General features: G+C 39.0%; 1 protein-coding gene across 5 annotated transcripts in view; it reads left to right on the top strand.

Moving 5' to 3' along the window:
* The window catches only part of wdr7 (WD repeat domain 7), a 101,029-nt gene extending 78,681 nt beyond the window's left edge, over positions 1–22,348 (top strand). For all 5 annotated transcript variants that reach the window (XM_085278918.1, XM_085278921.1, XM_085278920.1 and 2 more), the window contains 6 exons: positions 6,972–7,089; positions 7,202–7,351; positions 7,732–7,814; positions 8,123–8,222; positions 16,833–16,937; positions 19,111–22,348. In XM_085278918.1, the coding sequence (XP_085135044.1) occupies positions 6,972–7,089; positions 7,202–7,351; positions 7,732–7,814; positions 8,123–8,222; positions 16,833–16,937; positions 19,111–19,314 (760 nt within the window). In that variant the 3' untranslated portion in view covers positions 19,315–22,348. The remainder of the gene's footprint in view (positions 1–6,971; positions 7,090–7,201; positions 7,352–7,731; positions 7,815–8,122; positions 8,223–16,832; positions 16,938–19,110) is intronic.
* The last annotated feature ends 612 nt before the right edge of the window (positions 22,349–22,960 follow it).

A 22,960-nucleotide genomic window follows, 5' to 3' on the forward strand; every position in this document is an offset into this window, starting at 1 on the left:
GAATTAATGCAAAAAAATTATTGTTATAAGTTACAGTACAGTGAAAAAACATTGATACAGTAGATAAAGTTGAATATGCCAGTAGTGTAAAAAATAGCAGTCAAAAATTTGATTGACTCCAAGCAACTTAATCCTCATAGTGCTTCCAATCACACCAGGAGCGTCTCAGAAGCGTCATTTTTATTTTACCCCCTTCCCCCTTCCACAGTCTTTTATTTTGAAAATTTCCTGTGTTTGACGTGCATCTCTTTTCACCTCTTCTGTCATTTTATATTTTTAGTAATTTTATATTTCAAGTAATTGCTGACAAGCTTATGCCCTGGTGAAGTGCTTGTCTATCCCTTCACAATTTAAATATTTACTACTTCTTTTGGAGCATTGGTCAGATTTTAACTGACACACACTGGTCACTTTAGGAGCTCTTTGCGCAAAGTGCGGTCAAGATCAAGATCAAGGCTGAGTGAGCTACGACCTCACTGATGTTGTTTTATCTTTTGTTCTTTTAATAACAATCTTCATGAACCTTTAAAACATATGATGCAACACAAGACAACAATAAAAAATTTATTTAAAAAAACAGGCAGACATAATTGTTATAATCTTGTCTTTTAAAAAAAAAAATATATATATTTTTTTACAGAACCCCAAGTTTTACACATTTATTCCACCTTAAATCACATGTTTCTGCGAATATAATTACATCACATGGAGATGATGTCCAGTCAAAATGCATAATTTAATAACACAGTTGATGGGTAAGTAATCCCTCTAACGTGTATATGGATGTGTATAATATGCCAGTAAATAAATTCAGATTAATAAAAGGGAAATGTTAAATAAATTAATAAGAAATGAAAAATAAAGTTAACGGTAACAGTCAGAGAAAATACTAAACTGGAAACTGAAAATAAATTTAAAGGATTTTTGAATATTCAGTTTGAGAAAGATTATCTCAAGTCTCCTTATAGTAACAGCTGTCCCAATAATCCTTTGATAACCTTTTCAACATAGGCAAAAATTTGTCTATATTATCTATCAACCTCTGGAATCACATTTGAGACTAAACTAAGGTATAGCAAAAATAAGCAGTAGCACTAATGAGAGCTTCAATTAAGCTATTATCATGTGGTGTGTGTTCAGGAGTCACATTATAGGAGAAGTGTTGCAGTATCAAATGTTCTTTTTTAGATACTTTAGTTTAGGGTCCCCAGCGACTTAGTGGTGAGCTTAAGTAAATACTAAAACTTAAAATACGCACGCGCACACACACACGGAGTTCATGACCATGCATAATTAATAATGTGAAGTCTGCAGGTGTGTGGTGTTGCCTCCTGGTGTTGTTGAAGTAAACAGCACGAGGGCTGATCAATGAGACGCACAGTAATCACATTAGTACATTATAATACATACGGAGAGGATGCACGAACACACACACACAGTCAGTATTCAGTATTCCTTCACTTGGGCAATTTTCTTTTCTGTGGACAGAGAAACAAGGAGTTGAATGCATTACTGGCTAAAAGAGAGCACACACGCTCACTCTTTCTTTCTCCGCTCTCTCTCTGAGGATGTATTTCCATGCAGCTGACTTGCAGTGAGGCTTTTTGTCCCTGATCCACCCAACCAGTTGTCAATACACTTCTCGCAGAGCTGTGTGTGTATGTGGGATAATCCCTTTTCAATAGGTAGAGATTTGAAAAAGCTCCCGGTGTGGAAGACTTGCACTTTATATTTTCAGACACACAAGCCAAAAAAAAGAAAAGAAAGGGAAAGAAACTGCTTCAGCAGTCTCCACACAGTTTTCAAGGAATCCATTCTAAGAGGTAAAAGCTGCTTTCAGCAGACGCACACCTTTATATGCTCTGCCTGTCTGCTTACTGTCTGAATAAACACCTGAGTTACTTTTATGTGAAGGTCATCGGTGCGTCCTGACCCTACCAGAGTTATTATAGTTACTACTAACTAAAGCTAAGTGTGAAGACATATTTTACTTAACTTAAATAAAAAGTGTAGTAATAATAATAATGATAACTAGACTATAAAAATTACTGATAAAAATACACAGAAAATATTCAGGGTCATTTCATGAAAAATCAATCTGCACCTTCCACCTGACCCATATAGAATTGGCATTTTTTTCTCTCTCGTTTATTTATGTATTTATTCTGTGTGTTTACCTCTGTGCATCTAACCAGAAAGTTCCACTGTGGTCGAATCTATTTCACAAGGGAGACCTGGCCAAGGTAGCAGCCACACAAACTCTTAATATATTAAAAATACGACACAAAGTACAAGACATACAACATGGTATAAAACACTAGTGCCATCTCCAGGAAACGCTAACACATTCCTTATTCCGTATAATTTCATATCCAACGAATGTGGTGAAGCTACTAGAGTAGCTTTGCATGATTAATGGGTCGTAATAATCCATATTCCCTTTAGACTCACTGGCCACCACTTCATTAGGCACACCTTCCCAGTACCAGGTTGGACCCTGCTGCTTTAATTCTTTGTGACAATGATTTAGCAAGGTGCTGGAAACATTCCTCACAGACTTTGCTAAATGTTGACATGACAGTATCACATTGAACTCATTGTCATGTTCAATAAACCCGAATATTTCAGCTTTGTGTCACTGCGCTGAAAGCAGAAGATGGATACAGTGTGGTTATAAAGGGGTGGACAGGATGAGTGACAATGCACAGGCAGAATAAAGCAGGATGGATCAATGCTTTCTTGTAGTTTACACCAAAGCCTGACCATCCAAATGTTGCGGCAGAAACTGAAACTTGTCAGGCCAGTCAACGTTTTTCTAATTTTCTGTTGTCCTGTGTTGGCGAGCCTATGCAAACTGTAGCCTCAGTTTCCTGTTCTTAGCTGGCATGAGGGGCACTCCGTGTGGTCTTCTGCTGTTGTCTTCTTCTTTAAGGTTCAGTGTTTTCTGCATATCTTTTTTTCTAATGAGTGCTTATTTGGTAACTACTCTCTGAGAGACAGAGAGAGAGTGTGTTTTACCCAGGTGGTCAGTCATAGCTAGCCTACAAAATCATAAAGAATTCAGTGGTAACCAATTAATGTAATGAAACAAAGAGAAGCATGGCTGACTGGAAATGGAGTAGGTTGTGTGCATATAATCACAGGCTGAGTAGTTTTTATTCCTTAAGTCAAAGCCACTTTTACTTTGAGATTTCTACCATGATCAGCAATATGTACATTAAAGAGGAAAGCTTGGCATCTTTCCATACCCCCAAATAGTTTTATGCTAAAATTGTGTGGGATTGTTACAAACAAGATTTGACTGCAAGCTTTTTCTGCAGTATCTATTCTTGTGGCCCATGCACTATTGTATGGGTATCCTGATTAAAGCTTTTTCCACAGTGATTGTTGGATCTTTAAATTCTGTTCTCATTTGCACTATCTATAAGATCACTCTGAATTTAAGCCCGCTTTCGTACTACATATCTACAGAGATATCACATTTATATAGAAAGTTTTCTAAAACGTTGAGGGTGTTTGAATCTCCTCCCGGTCTCCATCCAATCAGAGACCACCACAGGGATAAATGCATGTTTTCAATGTGTTTGTCTTGCAGGGATAAATACATCTTTTTACACTGTATTTGTCTGTCTACAAGTTTTGAACGATTGCGTTTCTCATGCAGGGGTAAATGAATGCTTTGGCGATCTGTGTGTCATGCAGAGATAAGTACATGTTGTTGTCACCATGGATGTCCACTCATGAACCCTAAAGGGAAAAACAAAAATCTGGAAACTGCAGGTCACCATTACTGATCAGTTTTGATCTGTGGGTGTGTTTGTGCAAATTCCACCCAGACCTGAGATAAGGCTGTCAGAAACTCAGGAATATCATAAATATTGTTCCAAAATGTCAAAAAAGAAATGAAAAAATTATAATTAACCACTGAAAAAGCCAGTGTCTGCTGTAAAGATTGCATCAAAAGGTTGCCCTACTCTCCACCTCTCCACCATGCTCTCTGTAGTCTGTGGGTACATTTACGGTCAGTAAACCACGCCTTTAAGCAGCTGAGAAAACCAGTTAGTCAGTCCATTTAGACCAACACAGTGATGCGTGACCAGCCCATGTCAGAGTTTATGTGAACGGGTCAGCACACGCCAGCTAACCCTCCACAGATAGGACACCGCCAAGCTTTTAAGCATCCATCTCTTATTTATTTATTTTTTTTGGTCTAAAAATCTTTAAATCTATAAAAACTGTTACCTTTAGATTAAGGTGTTTTTAAAAAAAAAAAAAAAAAAAAAAAAGGTTTAATAAATTGAACTTTAGTTCTTTCCATTTAATTGAATTGTTTGCTGCCATTTATTCATTTTATCAATATTTTTTATTTCTTGATGTTTATGAAAAGCTATGAATGATGACCAAAACATAACTTAAAACACTCCTTGTAGAACAGAAGAGACAGAGTGTGGACATGGCAAATGGACTGGTTCTTATATAGGGCTTTTTTGCTCTGCCTTCTCTACCTTTACACAACGTGCCTGATTCAACCGTTCACATACCCATTCTTACAAGCACTTTTTTTCTATGTTTTGTCTACGTAAATGCTTTCTAGCATTCTGTCTAACAGCTTGGAGTTAGTATGTTGCCCAAGGATATTTGGCATGCAGACTGGAGCTGCCAGCAGATTAGTATATGACCTGCTCTACATCCTGAGCTGATCAACATATTCACACAAATTCCCTGCAGCATACTTACTCAGTTATTACGGTAAACAAAGTAAACAAATCACCACCCCGGGATCTTATAGTGTCTTGAATCTGCATTCGTTTTAACTGTTGCCAAGGGGTGACACAAAAAGACTTCTGGTCTGGTACAAATCTGTTAAAATTACTCTCTGCCCAAACCTCTGTAAAATGTTTCCTACCTAATTTATGGGCTCAGTCGGTCAATTTTAGGTGATATTAAATAAAAAATATGAAATTCATTTTGTAACTGTCACTATACAGGATATGCTTAGCCAATCAGCTTGAAGCCCACGCATCACTCCTCGAACCTGGTTTAAAAACAGCAAGATGGCAAGAATGAAAACACTGGTGGCTACATCCATCTTTTGTACTGTCTATAGCGAGTCCTGTGGTCAGACCAAATGACTCTGAGAACTTCCACATGTTCAGCCCTACTTGTTAAGAACTGCAGAACGTTTAGAATCAATGCAAGGAGGGTTGCTCCTGAAAATTTAAAGGAATCATTTTGAATATGGCTGGGTGGTTGTTAATAAATCTGGACAGTTGAAAGTTAAACTCCAGTCACCCAACCCCAGTAAAAAGTAGGGTCATCAGTCTACATAGAAAAGGTCAAATGTGCATTAACTAGAGGCACATCTTACAATTCAGAAATGATCCAGTAAATCAGTCTGTAAACAGTCCAGTTACCCCATCTGCAACTCAGTGAGAAAGCCAATCAGTAAGCCAGTGAGTCCCTGGAAGTCACTCAGCCATATACACACAGCGCTGGCTTCTTGCAGCGTGGATTCTGGTCATGTGACTGGAGTTATTCACTCCTCCCTCGCACACAAAAATCAATACTTCCAGTCCTCGCTCTGTGTGTGTGACTTGGTATCGACTGGATAATGTCAGCGTGATATTGGCTGTGAATACAGCCATGTTGCCAGCTTCTCTCTCTCTCACACACACAGTAAGCCCTGAGTGTGTGTTTCATGTCAGCACTGAAAGTTCATCACAGTGGAATCCTTTCTATCTGGACTCATTAATCCATTTCAGTACAACCACTTTAATGCTGAATTTTTGTTTTTATTTCTGCTAGTTTGGATGATGAAACACTCTTAAAATAGACCCATTTTAATATTTAATTTTATTTATTAATATTTTCTTGGGTTTAGTTTTGTTTCATGACTCTGTGTGTGTCTCTCTGTCTCCTGTGACTCTAATGGTAACCCAGATTATTTCATTACATGTGCTAAACGCTGGTTATTAACCTCAGCCGGTCTCGGCACAATTGGCCCTTTGCTGCCTTATATCAACACTGTGACTGTTTCCAATTACAGCCACCTCTCTGAATGAAATTAAACATTTCAATATTGCTGATATATTGCCGATATATTACCGGTATTAATTACGAGATCTGTGGCTGTGATGTGTAATCAGAGGAGATGAATCGTGCAACTCGCCCAGCCGTCCACCCATGTCTCTCGCTCTCTCGCTCTCCCTCTCCCTCCCTCCCTCCCTCCATTTGTTAACAAGGTGGCCTCACTCGCCCTCGTAGTCTTTTTTTTCTCTTACAATCATACACATACACTCTCTGAGGGTGTGTGTGTGTGTGTGTGTGTGTGTGTGTGTGTGTGTGTCTAATTCCTGTTGCATTGTGGGAGTCCATTATGCTGTCGCCTGGTGAATGGCTCCCATTGACTTGGCCTTGACATTATAAGCTGCTGGCTAATCTCTTCACTCCATATATTTGTAAAACTCAATCTCGCCGTTGCTTTTCTCAGATTTGTCTTGTTTTCTTCCACTCGCCTAAAGTGGCTGATTGAAATGTCTAAGTCCCCCTTTAGATTTGTAAAATCTCTAAGAGATAAGCCTCGCATGGTTTTCTTATTGTCAACAAATCCCAGCAAAACCACATAAAACAATAATGAGTATGTCCTGGGTTTAAATTTGGTGCTATGGCTTTTTTTAAGGCCTCATAACTTCATAATCACCAAAGATGGAAGATTCAATTTTCAGTGCTGGGAAACACACTTTGGCTCTGTTTAAAAACTGAAACCAAATCAATTTTACATTCATTCAAAGTGTCACAATTTACAAGCAAAAAAATTGCCTTCCATAGCGATCTTTTCAGCATCAATGTACTGCGATATGTTGTAGTATCAACAGCAAAAATCCCCTAATCTATTGTCTATGAAGAATAAGAGGAACATAAACAGTAATTTCAAACATCTGAATGATACATTTTACTCCCTCGTTCTACAGTGTTACCATGGGTTTGCCCCTCAACCCTCCAGCAGATTCGGCCCGTTCAGCCCGTCACGCCCTCTCTCTTATTGCCACCGCCCGGCCGCCTGCCTTCATCACCACCATTGCAAAAGAGGTGTGTTTTCAGACTTCTTTACCAGCTGCTGAAACCAAAGCCATCTTATTAGGTACTCACCAACTGTTTTCCCTCTCCAGCTCTTATAAATATAAGTGTTATATCTTTTCAGGTTCATCGGCACAACGCTGCTCAGGCGAACTCTCAGTCACAGCAGAACATTCACACGACCACTCTGGCCAGAGCCAAAACAGAGATCCTGCGAGTGATCGACATCCTGATTGAGAAGATGCCTGGAGACGTCGTGGATCTTCTGGTTGAAGTAATTCGAACTATATTTGAGATCGATGAAAGATAACATTCTCAAAAATCCCAGCCAAGGACACAAGCATAATATAATTCAATTAAGTATTTGACTTTACCAAAATAAAAAAGGAGCTCTTTTTACCCTTAGACAACTATTGTTATTAATGACGCCAGTGAAAGCTAGCATCATCCAAAACAGAAAAGACCTAAAAGTGCTGAATCAGAAGCTGCTGGCTAGTCAACCCCATGACTCAGGGTTGGATTTATAAACCAAACTAAAGGAGAGTCAGAGAAGATGATCTGTTCAGACCCTGGCAATAAAAAGTGTTTAATACATGGAAACAAGCTACATAGGTTAACTTCAACTACAATAAAAACTGTTCTCCTGATCCTTAGGTGATGGATATCATCATGTACTGTATTGAAGGTTCTCTGGTGAAGAAGAAAGGACTGCAGGAATGTTTCCCTGCTATTTGCAAGTAAGTTTGTCATCAGGTTCAACCCCAAGTAATATCTTCAAACTGGGAGGGGCTGGGAAAGGCGAGCTGGGCCCTGACTGCTGTGTCTGTGACCGTTTACATTACATTAAGGTGTGTCAGTCTCAGTGTGCTATTAGTGTTTCCGTTTGTTTGTTTACATAAAAATTAACCTTGAGGCGGGGGTGGGGGTGAGCCCCCAGAATTGGACAAGAGGAAGAAAATGGATGAATGAAATCTTCCTTCATCGCTAAACATCTTCCCTTATACAGTGTTAAATGTTCATGTGTGTTTGCTGTCCACCTTTTTAGGTTCTATATGGTTGGTTACTGCGACCGCAGTCACCGCATCGCTGTCGGAGCTCGCCAAGGTTCAGTGGCCCTCTACGATGTCCGTACAGGGAAATGTCAGGTACATCGAAAAACTTAAACTGATCAGCTCAACAGCTGTTTGATTACACCAGATGAAGTTGGTTTTTACTCTGGACCCCAGCTTTACACATCCTTTCTTCCACCGCCTCCTTCACACAGATCATCTTCTTTTTCATTCATTTTCCCACTCTCATCCATCCATCCATCCATCCCACTTTGTATTAATCCACCCCTGCATGTAGCCTTCACGGCCCAAGGCGTTCAACAGATTTCCAACCATAATTATGACTGCACGTGGAAAACCAGCTGTCTCCACAGATAGGTCTTTAGTACAGAGTGCAGGAGGCAAAGAGAGATTTCATCAATGATTAGAAAACCAAAAGGTTAATGTCTGGTATACAAAGTCTTTGAAGCAGGGGAAGGCGAGAAGGTAACCAAAACTCAGATATATTAACTAAACTCTAAGACATCTCAAAACTTAAGCACCATCATGTTTTCATCCTTTTATAATTAGAAAACACATGTGAGCAGGTAAACTGAGTGTTCAGTTTTTGTCTTTGGCTTTTGCACGCACTGATGTCATTATTTGGCCATATTTAATCCATCTGAAACAGCAGATATGACAGAAAATTAAGCATAATAGATGCCTTTAATCTCTGTTTGCTCATTATGTTGGAAAGTTTCCATCTGTTTGCAAACAGGATGCTTTAGCTCAAACTGGAGGAAATGAGGAGGAGCAGAAACGGTAGGTTTAAATGAGAGAGGAGGAGATAAGGAGGAGAGGAGTTTCATTTTTTTCACCCCTCAGTAATTGATTAATGATGAAGCAATGACTCTCTTAATCATGTTTGTGTCTCGCGCGTGTGTGTGAGCTGCTGGTCTCCATGTTTGTGTGTATTTCTTGTATGAGCGGGTGTGTGTTGATAATTTGCTGTGTATTGATTTGCAGTAACCTGAGCAGTCTACTCTGGTGGAGGGGGTCATTTATATCTGATAACAGCACGGGCCTTTTCACCCAACATCTCGTTTGATTGTGTGTGTGATTGTGTGTGTGTGTGAGAGAGTGAGACAGGAGACACTTTGTGTGTTATTTGCAGTAATTAACTTTTAATAGATAATGGCTTTGTAGGAAGTGTGTCTCTCTCTGCTGGAACCATTACAGGTGTTTTATTTCAGGTGCAACATAAAGCTATTATCTTTATTAACACACTTACAGAAATGGGTAATTAATTCAGCCAGAAAAGAAGAATGTTTAAAGCTCACTATTTCTTAAATGGTCTTCCCACAGCTGTAATTAAAACCTGTACAGCAAGGCTTCTAGCTGCAGCAATGTTCCAGGCACCTAATATTAGTCGATTAAACAGTAGAGGAGTCTAAAAGTGAGCAAACACTAAGAAAACAGTTAAAATTAAGTGCAGGCTAATGGATGAGGTTAAAAATTGGCCAGACAAATACTTTTGCTGTATTTAGGAGTCTTTTAAAAACCAGAATTAGCGTTTATAAATAACCAGCTCTTGAGTGTAACCAGTGGTTTGCACTTTGTTGTAAACCCTCTTTATTTACATACTTGAGAACTTCCCATGATTCAGTAGCTTGGGAAGCCACCTTCTCTCTATGACTTCAGTCTCTCACATCATGGGGGAAGGATTTTGACCAACTTATCTTTACAACATTGCTTCAGTGCATTTAGGTTTGCAGGCATTGGTTTATGCACAATCCTAAGTAGAATATTTTGGTCTGTGGGGGAGTTCATGGATGACTCAATGACCGTAAGGTTACCCTTGTCCTGTAGCTGCAAAGCAAGCCCAAATCAGCACCCCTCCACCACCACCACGGATGGCTATAGCTCAGGCAGTAGAGCAGGTCATCTACTGATCGGAAGGTTGGTGGTTTGATTCCTTGCTTCCCCTAGTCTGCATGCTAAATATCCTTGGGCAAGATATTAACCCCAAATTGCTCTCTGATGTATCCATCGGAGTATGAATGTGCGTGTTAGTTAGAAAGCACTAAGAAAATGTTCTTGTGCGAATGGGTGTGAATGTGTGAATGCACATTGCTTTGAGTGCTCAGAAGAGTAGAAAAGCGCTATATAAGAACCAGTCCATTTACCACCACCACCGCTGATACGTTGTTTGGTTTTCTCCAAACGTGGTGGTGCTGCGCATTATGCTTGAACATGGTAAATGGCCTGTATTTGTATAGCGCTTTTGCTTAGTCCCTAAGGACCCCAAAGCGCTTTACACATTCAGTCATCCACCCATTCACACACACATTCACACACTGGCGATGCCAAGCTACCAGTCAGGCGCACTGACAGAGGCGAGGCTGCCGGACACTGGCGCCACCGGGCCCTCTGACCACCACCAGTAGGCAACGGCTGAAGTGTCTTGCCCAAGGACACAACGACCGAGACTGTTGGAGCCGGGGCTCGAACTGGCAACCTTCCGATTACAAGACGAACTGCCACGATCGCCCCTCTTCTTCAACATCACCACTTTGGTTTCGTCTGTCTAAGGGACATTGTTCCAGAAGTCATGTGGTTTGTTCAGATGCAAGTACAACAATGATTTTTTTGAGGAAAAAAATCATTTAATTTGCAGTGCAGCGTGTCACTTACATCACCGAGCAGAGAAAACCTCTTTCACTTCTGAGGAAAAATATTTTTTTGTTGCAACTCTTTGACTGCAGAATAATACAAAACCGAAGTTTTCTGAACTACACTTTAGATTGTTGCACCAGACTCAGTTTAGAAAATCATGCACTCATAATAGTCAGCTTGCCAATGTCCATCCATTCTCTTCCTCTTATCCTTATCAGGGTTGCAGGGGGGCTGTTCCAAGTTACACAAGTAAATTGCTGTGTACTCAAAAGGGGAATTCGGAAACGGTGTGTTGCATCACCTCTAAGAATGTCAGCTGTCAGTTTGTGTTCATGACAACTTAAAATAATCATCACAATAGGGGCCAGCTTTGTCCTCCATGGGGCTAAATTTTTATTTTTTTTTTAATTTTAAAAATTAAACGCAGCAGCAGAAAGTTGTCAGATCTCTTTAGAGACTTCTGAATAAACGGCATCTCCTTGGAAAAATGGGAACATCTCGATTTCCAAGAATTTCAGAGGAGCTAAATTGTTTGACTTGTTTTAGTGTATTTAAAACAAAGTGAGAAGGAGGAGAGAAAGGAGAGACGACCTCTTTGAAATAGTGGAGGAGACGAAAAATGGGGACCAGAAGAAAAGCAAAGACGGAGAGTAGAAGGAGATGAGAGGCAGTTTTTGTTCATAATCAATCTTTGCATGTGTGTGTGTGCAAGCGGGTGTGTGTGTGTGTGTCCAACCGTAGCTAGCTAGTCCCCGCATGACCATCTGCCACGGCTTTGATCAGCCTCCGTGAACAGCCCTTTGTCAGCAGCGTGTGTGTGTGTGTGTGTCTCCAGCTGCTTGCTTCTTTAACAGACTCTACTCAGTCTACTAATTGAACACAAAGAAACAATCTGAGTGATTTCGTACCTCTTTTTGCATCTGTTTCTCTCTAACAGCTGAAACCTGCAGCTGAAGGTGGCAGCGTAGCCAAAATTAACCTGAAGAATCGTCTCCCGCAATGCATGACATGATGAATTAATGTAAACTGTGTCCCTATTCTGGTGGTAATTGGGCTACTGTGATACCTACACCACGTTCAGCTGCTATTTGCTGTGTAAAACACTCTATGAGGAATATGTTTTTAACTGCAGATGTTCCTGGAAACTAAATGCTAAAGTTATAAATGAGGGGAAAAATGAGTCTAAAAGTAAGAAGACGTACTCTGGTCATATAAATAGTGTCTGTGTATTTAAGTGCTATTTGAAAGTATTAATCTAGTTCTTTGATAACCATATTGCATTTTAAATGGACGATGATTTGGGTAGAAGCCTCAGTTAGATGTCAGTTTAATCCCACAGCCAATAAACAGCCACTCCTCTTATAATTCAAAGTACTGTTTCTACCTTTAAATTGTTACGATGTTCAAGTTTAGTTAAAAATTTGAAAGATTCTAATTTCTGGTGTCAACTAGCGAGAGCAGTAACAGCTTCTAGTCCACCAGTCACACTCACCCTTGTTTTTCTAGCTGTACTTATTGTTGACAGGAGGAAGTTGGTTTTATTCCTGTAGCTGTCTTGGTCCTGGGTTGTTTTTTTGTGTTGAGTTTTTTGTCCACACATAACAACTTCTCACTATTATAATTCCCATCTGATGATAACATACGGGGTACTGCCCGTCCAAAACCCCCCAAAGAACCCTCTCCTATTGGTTAACGTAATAGTTGTTCAGCAAGGGGGCGGGATTTACAAGCTGTCAGTCTTCGTCAGAGAAGATGGAATAATAAAATGGGGTGAAGCACCCATGTGATGCACATGCGCACATACACACACAGACACACAGAGCGGAGCCCCAGGCGTCAGGTGTATTGGAGTACAGAGTGCTGTAAATGGTTTCAGTGTGCTTCACTGCGCTCTGATAGGTTGATTGATTTGGTAGGCAGTCCACTGTGACACACACACACACACACACACACACACACACACACACACACACACACACACACACACACACACACACACACACACACAGATCATAATATATATGGAAGCATCAATGTTTAATCCATGTTATACAATTTGTTTTCTACATTATTTTTTATTTCACCTTCTCTGCATGAGGATCTGAGGAAGACAAAATAATATTTAAATGAAGTGATTAAAACTAACAGTGACTGTGAACCAAAGCGTGATGATCGCTGCTATGAGCAAGAAGGAAGGATGTCAGGCAGAGGAGCTAGTTCATGCATCCACAGTGAGGAAAAACAAAGATACCTCCTCAATTTCTGACTTTTAGAGGGCATCTGAACAAAATGGCAGCTGCACATCAAATGAAACTGTCCCCACATAGCAATGTCAGAATCCTCTGTTTATTGTCAGGAACTCAAAAATTGTCTAAAAAAAACAAAACAAGATAAACACCTGAATATAAGTAACTAGCTCTCATGTGTGTCTAAACCTAAATTTGTTCTGTTTTCTAAGCACAAGAGCTGGGAGACTGTGTAGTTGACTGATGAAGCCAATGGAGAAGAGCCCAAAACTCCAGTTCCTCTAATGCCCACCTGAAGCTCCAGACTTTAATTTTGAAATGTCCAACTTTACAGCAGAAATTAACAAAAAACTGCACGAGGGGTAGAATTTGTCTGCTAGACTTTACATCTGCAAATTTGAATCACTGAATTAGATATTTTGGAGCATTTTACCATTCTACTACATTCCCAGGTTGTCTTCTCTTGTTTTCATTGTGTGTTCTCCCATTACCTCACATTATCAGCTAGGGCTGTGCGATATGATCAAAATCTCATATCCCGATATAAGACATTTATCGTCCCAACAACAATATATATCACGAAACTTTTACATTTTCTGTACATTCTGTGAATCTCAGGCAATCATCTCGACTCATCTTCACTGGCCATGCTGGTATTCTCTGTGCCTGCATCCACGTGGTGACTGTAAGCACCATTTATAGTTCATGTTTTTATTTGAGGTAATTTGTTTGATGCATATTCTGAAATTTGATATTTGAGAATAATGTATTTTGTTATCATTTCAGTTTATTTTGAAAAACCTTAACAGGATCTTTAGCTTTATAGTAAAAGGTTTATGTGGAAAATAAACAAGCGGACGTGGAGCCGCACGCTGGATTTATCGTCGTTGTTGCTAACGACAACGCATAAAAACAGTCGGTAGTCCGTCTGTAGTGTGGTTATTTAAACATAAGAGAAAGAGAGAACTTTAAGAAATTAATATAATCACTACAGTGACCATCAAAATGATGAAAATATTGCCATTAACAGTTTATTTTGCAACACCACGAAACAAATGTGCGTAATATGAAACGATAGATGCTTTCACATCATCTGATATATATATATATATATATATATATATATATATATATATATATATATATATATATATATATATATATATATATATATATATATATATATATATTGCTGTATTGTTATATCGAACAGCTCTATTACCAGCAGTTTTAAAATCATGTATCACTTCTATGCTGATGACACTACGTCTCTTTTAAATCTCACGAATTGGATAAGTTGTTTTAAAATTTCAAATCAATGTCATTTTTATTTATATAGCACCAAATCACAACAGCAGTCACCTCAAGTCACTTTACATTGTAATGCCATTTTAAAATCTTGGTTTGGTCTTTTATGCCCTCACCGGGTGAGGCCCCCAACCTGCACTATGGAAATAATCCATTCATGTGGTCAGGTTCTCAGACAGGGGCTTTTTTGTGATTCCGCTGAAAACTAAAGATGATTGGGTCTTCCAGACCCCAAAACTTCCAAAACTATGGACATCTTACCACTATCTTTTCACAACCTTAACTCCATGGTTGTCCTGTTCTTTGACCTCATCCTTGTCTGAACAGATTCATTTTAAACCCCCAGTTTAAAATAAATCTGCTGAGACAAGCAATTGCGGTAGTGTCTGTGTTTTGTGTTTTCCTGGGCATTTGGCTGTTTTGGTTTATTTACCTTTGTAAAAGCAGGTTGTGACTCTTCCTGGTCTCGAAAAGCACTTTGAAGACAGTTTACTTATTGGTTTTGGATTAACATGACTGTGGGCATTTTGACTTAGAGCAACTGGATGTAGTTGTCATATTTCCCTCTCAGTGGCTTCAGTATCCTTTAGTTAGGGCTGATGATTGTTTGCAGACAAACCGCATTTACTCTGTTTTTGATCATTTTCCCTTTAAGGTGAGTAGTGACAGGAAATGAGATTTGGGATCTCTCCTAAGAGATAGAAAAATGGAGGGGAAAAGTAGAGATGAAGACAGACACTGAATGGGGGGAAGAGAGGGATGAAGGAAATAAAAATAATTCTGCTTTTTTCCCAGACAACACTGCTGGAATCTAATAGGGTTTGCCCTTTAAAGGGGGGGAAAAAAGGAGGGAGAGAACGAATTAGAAAGATGAGATTTTCATTTCATTGTGTTATTATTATTTTTTTTAAGCTTTAATCGCCACACACTGGTTATTATTTCAGAGTCTGGGTGCCTGAGGCGACGCGTCTTAATCTCATCTGGAGGTGAGAGTTTGTAATCCCAGTCGCAAGAAAAGGCAAGCGGGTGGGGGGGGGTGATTTCTTTTATTGCGTTACACACCCTGCATCTGGTGGGACAGTTTATTGTGTTACACGCAGCGGTATATTTTGTCCCCAGAGTTCTGGAGGCGAATGGCAGCATCTGTCGGACCAGAAGCTGCCACCCATCTGATGGAATTATCTCTGCCAAAGCGAACACGTGCTGTCGATGCAGAGTTTTTCTAAAATGCCTCAATGAAATTTCAACAAGGGCCAAAATTTGTTTTTCATTCAGGCTTCATCACAGAGCAGAGTTTATTGAACTGAACCTCCAGCCATCAGAAAGAGGAACTGTCTGGGAAATCGGGGCATGCTCTCATTTTAGCGGCTTTAAGTGATGATAGTGAGTGATGTGCTGTTGGCTGATAAAACTGTAAAGTGATACTGTAAAGTGGTATTTTGTTCTGGTCTGTTGTCAGTGTTATAAAACCCTCAATAAAAATGGCTTCCCATCATCACAGCAACAAACAGAGCAACAAGCTCTCGTCAGAAGAGGGTTGGACATGTCAGAACTGTGCTTTTTATAGATGGCTATTTAAAGTGTAAAGCAAACAAATGTGGGGAATCAAAACCACAAACGTATTAATAAATAAGTAATAAAAGAGGTCTTTCTTTACCTGTTTGGTTGATAGGTTGCCTGCCTAATTGATTGGCTGTTTAGCTACATGCCTGCCTTCTTGTTTGGGTGGTTGCTTACGCACCTGGCTAGCTGGTTGACTGGTTATCCACCTTGTTGTTTGGTTGCATGGCTGCCTGGTTGACTGGTTGTTTCGTTGCTTCCCTGTTTGATTGCCTGGTTCCTGGTTTGGTTGCCTTCCTATTTGTTTTATTGAATTCAAGAATTATTGGCTTAGTTTAGTTATCCACCTGGTTGGCTGGTTGTATGCCTGGCTGGTTGCCCTCCTGGGTGGTTAGTTGATTGCCTACCTGTTTCTGTTTTGGTTGGTTACCAGATGTATTGGTTGATTCGGATGTCTAATTGATTTGAGTGGTTTGTTTTTCTTAGATATTAATTCATAAAACATCACAAAGATTGAATAATTTTATTTTCTTCTGAATTTACATTTACGTTTTCTTGTGTTTATTTACTTTACACTTTCCCCTAATTTATTTTTGTTTTAAATGTTTAACCAGTTGGTGGAAAATTAATTCCATAGCACAGTTTGAATTAGACCACCTCATTTGTCTTCTGAGTAAAGTACTTGTGGTAAATGTTAAAGAGTAAATATTTTAACAGGCTGATTTCTGCATGTTGACACCATCAACACACAGTTTATGACTCCTGGAGTTTTAAATGAAGTTTGCATAAGTTTTTCATTTAACAGTTACTAGTAAAAAGAGAAACGAGCATTGATGCTCTGTTTTGTTTTCCATCTACGGCATGTTTTTTATTCACTTTATTTTATTCTTCATTTGTTTTTAATGAGTTTGTTTTATCCCATATTGTTCCTCTGTAGAACATTCACGGTCACAAAGGTCCAATCACAGCGGTATCATTCGCCCCTGATGGCCGTTATCTGGCAACCTACTCCAGCGCTGACAGCCATATCTCCTTCTGGCAGGTAAGACTCACCCATACAGACACATACAAACTATCTTAATGCAATCCTTCTGAAGTCGTTAACTATTTTGTGGTAAGACTGTATAGAGTCAGATTTACAAAGGTGAGTTTGTTTCTGATGTAATAAACATGGACTTGGGTTTGTGGTTTGATATGAACTTCCAGTATATTTAAAGCAGATTTAAAGCTTTATGTGAAGGGCAACCTTTTTTGCACATTTCCACCCTTGTCTTTTTATTCAAGCAAAAAAACGTTACACAAAACTAAAGAAATAGATTAGATAAAATAGATAAAAGAAAGGATGTGGTTTATGCAGTGCAAGAAATTAGACTGACCCTTTGTGCAGCTTTTTGCTTTTAAAAAAGTTTATTCTATGAGACAAGAGAATAACTTATTTCTAAATTAATATTTATATTATAAATCGGGGGGGGAAACAATAGCTAAGGATTTCTTTAGTATATATACAGTGGAATAAATGCTGAGCCCTCCTTTAGACTCCTCCCTGCAGGTATCTTAAAGTTTACATGAAATCTGCCAAGTGTAAAGAGCTATCAGTTTATCAGCATGCAAACAGCTTCAGATTTCACTTCTTTTCAGACAAACCAGTGGTGGATTTGAACAAATTAAAAAATACTGTCCAGTTGGCTGCTTTCAGTCATGACTGTTCTGTACAGTGGGTTAAAAACATAAAAAACTGAATTTAGATATTTTCATTTACATGTTTACTTTTAATTCCACTGTATCTACACAAACTAAAAAATTAACTTGAAAATAAAAGTCTTAACACATAAAGCATCTAAATAAACTATAACAAACTCAGATAACCGATCAGGCTCCTCTTATCTTCTTCCAGGAACCGTTATTTTGAGTGAAAGGTCTTTACGACCTCTGACACAGATGTCTACACACACACACACACACACACACACACACACACACACACGTTAATGGCATTACTGTAAGCATAAACCACTGTAAGCGCGCCGGCAAGACGGCTGCTGTGGTAATGAGCTGGCAGACGCTCTGTCGGGGCGTGTGTGTGTGTGTGTGTGTGTGTGTGTATGTGTGTGAGGCAGTGTAGTCTTGGTTTCCACTCGCTGTGTATTTCCTACATAGACACACTCTGGGGTTAAACTCCAGGTTTTCCCTCTGAGACGTCTTCACAGGGTTCAGCAGAAACTGATGATCATCGGATGTTCAATAACTAATTTTTGTCAAAATGAGGGAGGAGATATCAGCTCTCAGTAGAAAGAGAAGGCAGTGTTTCCTACACAGACTTCACATGAGCGCATGAGTGGGACGTTCAGGTTTATTAATGGCTGTCTGAGAATGACACCATTCCCTTGCTTTTATTTTGAAAATTCAGGCAATACTGACCAGCTAGCCCAGCTCTTCCTGCCTTATGTTTTATCAGTTACCTGCTGCTCCATAAAATCGTTCTTTAAATTGTATTTAACCAGAAAGTGATACTTGAATAATACGCAGAAAACCAAGACTATGACAAAAAAGGCTCACAGAAATAGTTATAAAGTGGGTTTTCATTTTCCAGAAATGAAACTGTGAGATCAAAAATCTCTTTTAAAAGAGTACCCATGGATGAAGGTGGACCAATCCAGTCTACTGTGGATGGCTTTGCAAACTGCAAAAGTTGTTATTCAGAAAAGTCATTAATGATTCCATCTCACCAATAGCTGCATTTGCACTTACGTTAAAAACAAAGATAGCTTACTACCCATTGGTTTTACTGATTTGGCCCATCTGAGATCAACTTGTGGTGGTATGTATGTTCCCCAGGAACTAAAATTAATTTAACATACCTGACCTGCTCCAATACTGAAAAAACATCCATACAGCCAAACTTCAAACCTCCCAGGCTGGCTGAGCAATAAACTGGTTAAAATCCTCCAGGTTGCTAGTGACCTGTTTAGTGTTTGGGAAGTGCAAGTATCATAGTGATTCTCCCTGTTTTAGTCCACCAACTTTACTTTATCCAAGAAACTTGAATTGAAAGCATCTTCTAGCTTCTAGTTTATAAAACTCTGCTTGTTTAGCACATTGCTAAAAATGAAACTTAACCCTAAATTGGTCACCTATGAACACCTGGCAAATGTTAAAAGGCTTTGATTGATAGATAAGGTGAATGTGTGGCTTCATGTGTTGTTGGTCCTCCTCAGATGAACACCAGTCTGCTGGGCAGCATCGGAATGCTGAACTCTGCTCCTCAGCTTCGCTGCATCAAGACGTACCAGGTTCCTCCGGTCCAGCCGGCCTCCCCAGGCTCCCAGAACCACCTGAAGCTTGCCCGTCTCATCTGGACGTCCAACCGCAATGTCATCCTGATGGCCCATGATGGCAAGGAGCATCGCTTCATGGTCTAAATCCAAGCTGTATTTACTTCTGACAGACCTGGGCCTGGTAGGTTGTTTTTCCTTTGAAGCAGACTCTAGAAAGCTACACTCTGGATTTATTTGGTGGTAATTTTGGTATTTGCAGTTCAGATGATATTTTAGTGGCCAAGTCTTAGAGTTAAGAGATTCGAAGTATGATCAAAACTAATAGTTGAGGTCAAAATCTGAAGGAATGATAAAAGCCCAGCTCAGGCCCAGGTTTGGACCAGATTCATGTTCTCATTTTATCTCCTGCAGTAATCATTGTAAGGAAAGTGACTGTGTGATATCTTTATAGGCCGTGATAGAAGCCTTGTTTACATGATTTGCATTGATGTATTTTTAATCATTTACTTTGCCATTCCTATTTATTTGCCGTTGATGCTGGATGTCACAGACCCTCCAAACCTTTGCTGTTAATTTAAGTCTCCTTTTTCATTTTTTTTTTTTTAATTTTATTTCAGTTCCAGTAATTGGATCACTTGATTAATAAATGTTTTCTATGTATGGGAGGTATTTACTTTGGTGATTAAACTTTGATTAAAATGTGTATTTTGGGGGGTAGAAAATGGTGAAAGGAATTAGTTTGACCTCTGGCCTTAGGTACGCTCCGACCTCTGTAAGACCAGTACATGCATTTCACCTTTCAAGCTGCACAAATGTGCGTGTGCACATGTGAGTATTTTTGTGACACCTTGGAAGCTTTTGAAACCTCTCTGGCTTCACACAGAAGTGTTTGTGTGTGTGTCTGCACCCAAGTGTATTTTCACTGTTAAACACACATTCTCACTTCAGACTGCTCGTCCTGAAAGTCCCATTAAAGCTTTGGAGGTTGGAGGTGTAGCTGCTCTTACGGCAGATATGTAAAAGGAGACAAATTAATGCTATTTTGGTCACCTTTAAATTTAAATTAAGTTAGATACATCATCAGTGGTTACCAGTAAATGGGTTTTTTTTTAATGGGAAAGCTCAGTTTAGCTCCCAATGTTTGGTCATTTTTAAGAAAAAAAAATCATATTTCTTGTGTTTGTTAATTTCACTTGTCGCATGAACGTTTACCCCTCGTTTTGTATGTCAACTGGTTCGTAGCTGGCTGATCCTCAGCCTTCAGCACCTTCATAAAGCAAAATATTCACTTTTTGGTCTAAAATATCTAATGAAATACTTCTATTTCCACCTCTTCATATTATTTTTTTATTCTTCCAGTGAAATCATTCCTATCACTTCCACAAAGTTTCTCTGGACTTTGTTTCTCTTTTCAAAGGCTAAAAATTCTGGAGGTTAATACATTTAAAACAAAAGTTAAAAAAAAACTCCTTTTTTCCCACTGGATTGTTTCTTTGCAGAGGACAACACTGTATATTTGGCAGTTGCACGTGAAATCGTCATCGTCCTCTTCTTGCAATTCACATCTGACTTTTGAAATATATCTATGACTATAAATGTGTCCATATTCAGCCAACATATCCTCAGAGCCATTGTGCAATGTATGTAGGCTGTTCATGTTGTATAGTGATCTGAGCATCTGTCCTGTTTTGTATGTATTGTGGCTAATGTGGCGAATTTCCACTTTTCCAGTTCACAATTTCCAGTCCATTTTCAAGCCTCTGCCAGCAGTTTTTTTTTTTGTTTTGTTTTTTTAAACCACAAATCACTTATTTTGGAAAATGTGCTTTTCCTATTGGTTAACAAGAAGGACCAAATTTATTTAGCATAAGTTAAAAGAGCCAAAATGGAAAAGTCGTCTTATGACACTAAAAATACATGATGCAGAGATACATTTATATTTAAAATGCTGCTATCATTCTAGATTTACCTTGTTTGCCCCAAGCCAAGTACAACCATCACCTCTTAGGAGGAAGATGATGAAATTTAACAATAGCAAACTAGCAGAAGTTGCACATTCTGCAGAGGGATAAACAAACTCTACAGTGTTGGTACATGATTACATCGATGTTAGGGGTGCTTAGAGATGCAACAAAGGACATTTCCAACGGCAAAATTTTACCATCAGGTTTTTGAGCTCTGTTCTTTGTGGTTGATGACACATTTTTGCACATTATTACTTTAAAAAATTTTTTTAACTGTTTTAGTACTCAGAGTTTTATTCAGAAAGTGAATTCTATCTATATATAAATATATGCAAATATATTTATAGTGTTTTCTGTCAGTTGTACTGGGCTTAGATTTTTGTGACTCTTGCAAAATGCTCAAACTTGCTTTGCTTCTATTTTCTCCCCTCGTCATTCTCCTCTCTCCAGCTCCTGTCAGTTTCATTAGTGCAGTCAGAAAGCTTCTAACACCGATACACACCTGTAAACCCGGGCGTGTCAAAGCTTTTCACAAGTTCCTCCAGCATTTCGTCAGACGGCTTCTTTTTGAAAACACGCACACACAAACAGTCCACCAGGTCCTGACAGCTTTGAGATCTTAATCTTTCGTTTTCTCCAGCACACTTAACAGTTTGAAAAAATATGTTTTTGGCAGCCTCTCGAGGGAGGAAGGGTGAGGAAAAATGAAGGAGGCAGAGAGGAAGAGCTGAGGAGTAAATAACAAGTGAGGAAGATCTGGTCATCCAGCCAGAAAAAGAGGTTCTGCTGTGAAGGTAGTGAACCAAAATGGTTAGAACCTACTGGGGATTTTTCTTTTTTAAACACACGAGGTACATTTGCTGGAAATATCCAAACTGGAGATGGTAAAACTCATCTTTAACCAGCTGTTTACAACAAAGTGAAGCAGTCTTGTTACTTTAATATAGAAACTCTCCCATTTTCTGCTTATATTTTCTTCTTCTTGTACAGCCGAACACCTGCTTTCTTACTTGCAGTCTACACTAAACGAAATCTGTGTTTCTTACTCATTTTAGTTTGATTGTATTTATTGTTTACAGAGTGTTTAAGAGTGTGTGATGTATTGCATGTATGAGCTTAACGTGACGTAACAGAACAGGTTGATTCTACTGTGCATCCTATAAATCTGCTGTGTAAAACTGTTGTCATCATGTCCAATAAAGATGAAAATGTGACTGTGGTGGTCAAATGATGCATCTGTTTTATTCTCTACACTCTGATCTTTCTTTCCAAATGATCATGGCAACTTTTATTAACCAAAAGCTCCTGACATGTTATTAGGGAAAGACTTAATGATGGAGTCATCCATCTTTCACGTATACTTATCAGGGTCGGGGACTGGAGCCTACAGGTTTGCTTGCATTTCTGTTCATATTACCACACACCTCTGATTAAAACACCTTTAAAAATTACTATGTTTTATATTTTATATTTCTCTCTATCTGCTCCTTTGAAAAACTTGATTATTAACAAAAATTTCCACCAGAACCCGTCAGAATCACCAGATATACAGGACTGTACAAGTCTTGAAGTAGGCCTCATTTCTTTATATTTTGCTTTCAAGAAGCAATTTTTAAAGTGGTCTTCAGCAATAATTCTCTTTCTGAATGTCTGGAGGCTTTTCTTTTGGACATTGCTATCATCTTCACTCATTTTCAGTTGAGTCCTTGTATTTGACCATTTTCAGAGAAATGTCTGTTTTTAGTTGTTTGTCCAGCCACTTATCACTGACCTGTGAATCATATTCAAGTATAAAAAGTTGTTCAACCGGAGGGATAAACCAATGT

The sequence above is a fragment of the Mchenga conophoros genome, linkage group LG7 (assembly GCF_057382185.1).
Source record: "Mchenga conophoros isolate Kocher_MC1m ecotype Shallow Benthic linkage group LG7, M_conophoros_male_GT1.1, whole genome shotgun sequence".
In the NCBI taxonomy this organism is placed as follows: Eukaryota; Metazoa; Chordata; class Actinopteri; order Cichliformes; family Cichlidae; genus Mchenga; species Mchenga conophoros.